The sequence below is a fragment of the Brachyistius frenatus genome, unplaced genomic scaffold (assembly GCF_029030835.1).
Source record: "Brachyistius frenatus isolate BFR_SWC_R1_liver_20210118 unplaced genomic scaffold, ASM2903083v1 Contig_111, whole genome shotgun sequence".
Lineage (NCBI taxonomy): Eukaryota > Metazoa > Chordata > Actinopteri > Embiotocidae > Brachyistius > Brachyistius frenatus.
This window is the reverse complement of record NW_027210710.1, coordinates 1235081-1241825: the sequence shown is the minus strand read 5'-3', so window position 1 is coordinate 1241825 and position 6745 is coordinate 1235081. Positions and strand designations below refer to the sequence as shown.

The following is a 6745-nucleotide window of genomic DNA, read 5'->3' as shown; positions in this document are numbered from 1 at the left end:
TGCAAAACTTTCAGGAGCTTTAGATGTGTAGACTCCAACTCCTCGCGCAGTTACTGTTCGTCTGTTCCCAAAAATCATTCCGCCACCATGACAATGACCCCAATATAGAACTATCTTCAGCTACAGGAAGAACAAGGAGTCCTGCAACAGATGGCGTGGCCCCGACAGAGCCCCGATCCCAACATCGCGGAGTCAGTCTCGGAGACGTGCAGGCTCAATCCACACAATAACTTTGGCAAGTTCGACAAGCCGACTGACGAGGACGTGGAAAAACTTTGTGGGCTACACGAATGGATAAAAAAAAAGTGCCGTGATGAATTCTCTTTAATGCACTTGAAATAACTGATGAATTAATAACTATTCGTGCCGTCATATGTTTGAATCGTAATCCAGAAATACACACTCAGATAGTCACGAATATACACACAGAGACTGAAATAGATGATGCCACACAAGCACAGACGTGTTGACAAACTCATGGGTCTACAGTGATCTAAGCATACCGCAATGAAGGAAAGTTGTGCATCTGCATGAAAACATCCCTAAATATACACAATAATCTCATGCACACACACACACACACACACGCTGGGTGTTTAGCAGGCTGACTCAGAGCGAAGGCCTGTTTGCGCTGCAGCACGTTTGTGTGCGACGACCGAATCCAGAATCGCTAAAAACACTGGGCACCTGTTCCCCGGATCCCTCCGGGAGAAATTCCACTCCCCAGTCACCGTCTGTTTATGTGTGTGTGTGTGTCAGTAACAAAAATGTTGACACCGGACTTTCCGGTCTCACGTGGACGCCTTGCGCCATCACTTCCTTTACGACCTTTCCCTATTTAAGGGCCCGTGTGGAGCCGGAGGGGCTTCAGCTACGAGGGGGATTAAAGCCAAAGTCCTCGCACTCTTCACACCAGCGGCTTCACCCACTGACCGACTGAGGAGCCGGGGAAAAGCTCCGGGTGTTTCCGTGAAGATACATCGGGATCATCGGGAGACTTACACTTTGCGAGTCGGGGAGTTTTATTTTTTATTTTTTAAGGATCTGAGTCGGAATCAGGAGTCAAAAGAAGCTGAAAATTTGTTCGGAAACAAACGAATTATATTCAGGTCAACTAGACGAAGTAATAAAGAACTTTTAACAGAAGCCAACTAGAACTGTTTTGTACGTCTTTTTTTTTTTTTGACATTTGAGTTAACTTCTCATTTTTGGACATAGTTTGGATTTCTTGGACGAATAAAACCAACACGGGAAGTAGCACCAACTTTACCAATCTTCTTTGTTTGATTGGTTATACCCCGTCACAATGAGTAGCGGTGGCACCTCCGCAGTTTCACCGCAGGAGCCGCAGGCCTTCAAGCGGGCGGTACGGAAGATCAAATGTGCCGCCATGGTGGCCAACCTGGCCAAGAGTTGGCAGGGGTGGGCCTCCGACCACTCGGGCAAGCAGGACGCCATCCCGAGCGGCTGGATGCCTTCGTCCGTGGAGGAGTTCGACCAAAAGGAACGCAGCCACGCGGTCAAACTTGCCGTGACGCCGCGCGTAATCGCCACCGACACCGGCGAGTCCGGCGGGAGTAAGATCCGGACCTGCTCCGTGACCAAGACCGTCCAGCCGAAGCGCAGCGAGTGCAGCAGCGGCGATTTGATCACCGCCATCCGAGGCAAGATGGAGTCGGGCCCCGAGGAGAGCAAGCCGTTCCTGGGCAACGAGTCGCCGACGCGGCGCCGCCAGATGAGGGCGCTACAGAGCGCGGGAGGAGGAGGGGTGATCCAGGACAGGAGGCTCATGCTCCAGGAGAAGAAGCTGGGGTCGAGGAGCAGCAGCGTGGACACGGAGGACAGCGGGCTGGGAGAGGACGGAGGACTCAGCGACAACAACGAGTCGAGAACCGAACAGAGCGACGCGGAGCCCAAAAAACTGACCGGAAGGGCCAAGGTACCGTCGTCCACCACGGAGAAGTTTAAACATGCTAATGTGTCGATTTAATATCTCATTTTATAGCCAAACCAATCCACGTTTTTCTAATAATGGATCACTTCGAGTAACTGTGTTTGATGTAAAAGCCTGCAAACCGACGGAGATTTTTTTTTAGCCCATTTTGTCTTTTTTGGTTATCGTCTCTTTTCGATGTAGTTTACAGCAGCGTTGAACAAAACACCAAACCAGCCCCAAAAGGAGAGTAGATACTGAACTAATATTTATTAAGGTGGCTTAAAAACCTGTCTCTAAATAAATGTAAATGTTGTCCAGTAGTTGCTGGATATTCACATTTAAACGAGAGCAAACTTTACGAGGGGATCAATTTTTATTCTCAGCTTGTTCTGCTGCCCCCAAAAGGCCCCCAAAATATTGTTCATGCAACTTAAGATACAAAAGAAATGTTAGCTAAGTTAACTGACAACGAGAAAAATTTGTGAATATGAAGAAAATAAAACCTAATTTTAGGCAAAACTATGTTTTTTCTCTTCAAGTATACAGGGAATTTTATTTCCAAAAATCACTGACTACAATGACGCAGAGGTAAAAAGCTGCTTGAGAGTAGACTTCTTTTTGTAATTTGTTCTTATAAAGTACTCTTATTTCTCTGGCTGACATCCAAACCTCTAGTTTTACAATTAGAGGTCATTTAAAGTTGGTGCTTCGCATGGAAGAGCAAAAAATGACCTTATGTAGTCGCCCTTTAATAAAAAAAAATTTTTTACTACTTGAGACAATATATCGTACTCAATTTTATAACGAGACACTTTGAGTTTCTCCTGTCTGCTTTTGAAAACGCACCAGAGGAGGGTGAAACGCCCTAAAATAGAGCCCAAGTATTTCTAGACGAAGTCGCACAGCGAGAATAAACAAATTTCAGAAAGTGCCTTTGATGTCACCTGAAGAAATCCAATTCCCCCGTGGACACCGAACAGCGTTAACAGTTGCATAACTCCCAAGGCTAAAAGTCCCTCCTATAAAAAGCCAAAGGAGCAGGTCCAGCTCATAAAAATAAATAAATAATAATAATTCTGGACTGCAGCGCAATGGAATATATGTAAATGAATATAGTCACACGCTGCAACGTGTTCTCCGACCTGACCTTCAGGTGGAACAGCCAGCATGGAGGAAAACAGGGTGGAGGGAGGGACGGCAGCGAGGGACACGAGTGAAAGGAAATATGGCATTATTTTATTATTAATATATATTTGAATTAGCTCCTGAAATAAACTGCAAATACCATCAGAATTAAGCTGATATGATAAATATTAAATAATCCGATAATCAAAATGAGAAAAACACGCTGGTCTGATGTTTGTATGACTAATTTTGTCCATTTGACGGGCCGAGATTTTGATTTAACACCCGCGGCAGATTTCTTGGCAGCCGAGCCGTCAGCCGTTAAAATATTTTGGTCACATGCAAACAAAAACAGCAGCTCTGGTTCGGTTCCCAGCAGCTCCTCGCAAAAATATTTTTGCTCTTTAGCTGCTCTGTGTTCTCCTTTCCTCCCCAGCTTGTTTTTTTTTTTTTTCTCTCTCTCTTGAGTTTGGCGTTTTGACAGGTGGCATTTATTGGTTGTTTTTTTTAAGCTTTTTTTTTTTTTTTCTTAAATTCAAATCCCTGCTTCTCTCAGGTTGATAAAAGCAGCAAGACTTGGAATAAAAAGAAAGGCTTTGTGAGCCATAGATTGCACGCAAAAATGGACGTATAGTCTCCTGGTCTGATTCCAAAGTGCAGTACCACTGAGCGGCCACTAGGTGCTGGCTCCAGGAAACCTGGAAATTGAAGAAGCCTAACAAAAAAAAATGAGGATCAGAAGCATTAACACTTTAAAAAAAAAAAAAAAAAAAGGTTCACAGAGTTTTGTGGAAGGTCCCTCAGTGACAAGTCTTCACATTTCATGTAGGAAATGCCAAAGAGATCTGATGACACTGATCTGAAGGCTTGGCAAGCTGAGGGAAATACCGACAGGAGGAGGAAGGAGAAAACAGAGGGAGGGAGAGGGAGGAAGATGAAGATACTGATGAAGAATATCGAGAAAGGCGAGAATAAGAGACTTCGAAAAGGAAGAAAAAAATATACGAGAAAAACTAAGAGACAAAAGTTAGAGGAGGGTTTTTGAATCAGAATTGTTTTGTTTTTTTTGTTGTTTTTTATATCACTCTTTCTGTAAAACCTTTAAACTTCCAACTGTTGCACAATCTTAAGAGTTTCAGACCGTTTCAGCTTTTGTGCATTTGAAGACTTGCAAATATCTGAAGAAGCAACGAGGCACGCTGCTTTTTTAAACGTAAGAAAATGTTTATTATGGTGAACATATTCCTATTAATATTATGTCTAAAGTGCAGAACAAAGGTCAAGCTGGGGATCAATTCCACCAACTGTAGGGGAGATTATTTAAAGATTGAAGGTCATTAATATAAATATAATAATAATAAATTAATATAAAGGCGGCGGAGGAGTGGAGTCCATGCAGATTTATACAACGTTCTTACATATTACTTTTGCCAGTCGTCTAGTTCGGTCAACTTCCTGCATTTCATTTCATTTCATCAACATATTCCAGCTAGATGTTAAGTTTGACAACACAGAGTAATGTAAACCTATAAAATAGAAAAGGATCAGAAAAATTCCAGGTAACACTGTTCTTGTATCCAAAATCTCTAGATCCAATAATTCATTTCCCATTTTCAACATAATATCATTACTTTTCCAGTGGATTCTTTAGTTTCTGAATATGGGCCAAGATTTCCCCTCATGACATCACCGTCATTTTTCTAAAGCTTCAAGTGCCTCAAAAGCGACAGAAGACACTTCAGGAGCCAACGAGTTCTTCCCGTGTCTAAAAATCGGCGAGATGCCTCTTTAATGAAGGACTCAAGGTTCTCCTTTGCTTATTTGCTTGAATGCAAATTATTCCACCAAAAAATGCTAATGTCCCCGCCCCCTCGTTTTGTTTGGCCCGCAGATTAAGATCTCCAGTATGGGCGACATCAAAAGCCGCTGGCAGCAGTGGTCCCAGCAGCACGTGGAGGGCCAGAAGCTCAACCCCTTCAGCGAGGACTTCGACCACGACTACGCCATGGCCCAGCGCCTCCGCAAGGGCGACTCGGGCTACGGCCGGCCCAAGGACGGCTCCAAGACGGCGGACCGGGGCGACCGCGCCCAGAAGCACATCCACCGGGAGATGGAGGAGATGGTGTGGATCATCAAGGACATGGGCATCAAGGACAGAGAGGGCCGGACCGTCATTTCCTTCGGCCGCCTCTTCGACCGCTACGTCAAGATCTCGGACAAAGTGGTGGGCATCCTGCTGCGCTGTCGCAAGCACAAGATGCTGGACTTTGATGGGGAGATGCTGTGGAAAGGACAGGACGACCACGTCATCATCTCGCTGAGGGACTGAGGACGGACGTGAATGTTCACACACACACACACACACGCCTACAAATCTCCAGAGAAAACAAACTTCCCCGTCCAAAAAGAAAAGTTTTACAAAGTTGATCTGTAGAAAATAGAAAAAAAAAACCAAGACAAAGAAAAATCTCTGCAATTAGTCACATTAAAATCGATATGCACATTAATTAATTCATAAATGCGCACGAGAGAGTACACATGAAAGCTACCGGCTTTCGCACCATCACACTCGTTCGTGCTTCTCGTATCCCGTGACGCCGCGAAGGGAAGCTATCCTTAGCATGTGTTTGTTGTTATCAATATCGTACATTCCCATTTCCTTTTCACAGGTCCTGGGAGAAGAGAAATGGCACGTCTGTGTGAGCAACATTGTGCATTTTTACAACCAACAAAATTCACTTTTTTGTTTAAAAAAAAATTGTAATCTAGAGAATTTTTAATTTTATGTCTGTTATTTGATTTATATAACCAAATGCAGAAGTTGGTAAAGTTTGATTTTAGGTTTTGCATTCAGCATTTGTCTATATTTTGACTGCTCGGGTTGGTGACGAACCATGTTTACGAACCATGTTCTTACGTCGACTTGGTTTTTATTACATTGACATCCATCTACATTGAACTTTTATGTGACATACAGGAACTACATATTCATGAATACAGCCCACAAACATACAAAGCAACTGTTTTTAAGCTAGAATTTAAAAAAAATTGAAGAAATACATGTTTTTGTCGCATACATTTTTTCCTAACTCTTTATTCTTCAATCATTTTCGCGCACAAATTGGAAAGTGTTGATCTTAATTGACCAAATTATCTCTTTATTGTTGCACCTATGCCCAGCTTGTGTTGCAACTCATCCTGACATTACCAGTGAGGAGAATTGATGACAACAGAAGAAAAAAAAATGTCACAGTAAAAAAATAAAGTACTTTGTAATAAGACCAAAGTTTTATTTTGCCTTTTTTGTTTTAACATACCTTTTGATTTTTTTTTTGGTAGAAGATCTTAAAGTAAATTACTGGATGAGTCAAAGAAGCATTGTAAGAGAGAAGAAAAATCAACGAAATTAGACATCAATAAAGAATTTGTAAATGTTTTACTTATTGTGTGTTTCTGTATGAGATTCAAAATTAAATAGCAAGAAATAGTAAAAAAAAAAAAAAAGGATGTGAACTGAAGCATATTTAACACACTTACACAATGAATTAACATAAACTAAACCCAAACAAAGGCAACAAATATAAATCAAGTTGTAGAAACAATCTCAAACATACATATATTTGAACAAATTTTAATTCATATATTGATTAATTCTACTTTTATTCATTCAAATTGCACAACAAA

General features: G+C 42.1%; 1 protein-coding gene across 1 annotated transcript; it reads left to right on the top strand.

Annotated features, from left to right (window-relative positions):
- Nucleotides 1–851: 851 nt before the first annotated feature.
- abraa (actin binding Rho activating protein a) lies at nucleotides 852–6500 on the top strand. Its single transcript, XM_069712686.1, has 2 exons — nucleotides 852–1939; nucleotides 4953–6500. The coding sequence occupies exons 1-2, from the start codon at nucleotides 1307–1309 to the stop codon at nucleotides 5388–5390; spliced, it is 1071 nt and encodes a 356-aa protein (XP_069568787.1). The 5' UTR covers nucleotides 852–1306; the 3' UTR covers nucleotides 5391–6500.
- Nucleotides 6501–6745: the final 245 nt, after the last annotated feature.

Excerpts from the sequence above, each read along its gene's own strand:
- abraa (XM_069712686.1), top strand. The coding sequence starts at position 1,307 with ATGAGTAGCGGTGGCACCTCCGCAGTTTCACCGCAGGAGCCGCAGGCC. Across the intron at positions 1,940-4,952 it reads AACTGACCGGAAGGGCCAAG|ATTAAGATCTCCAGTATGGG; the intron begins GTACCGTCGTCC and ends TTTGGCCCGCAG.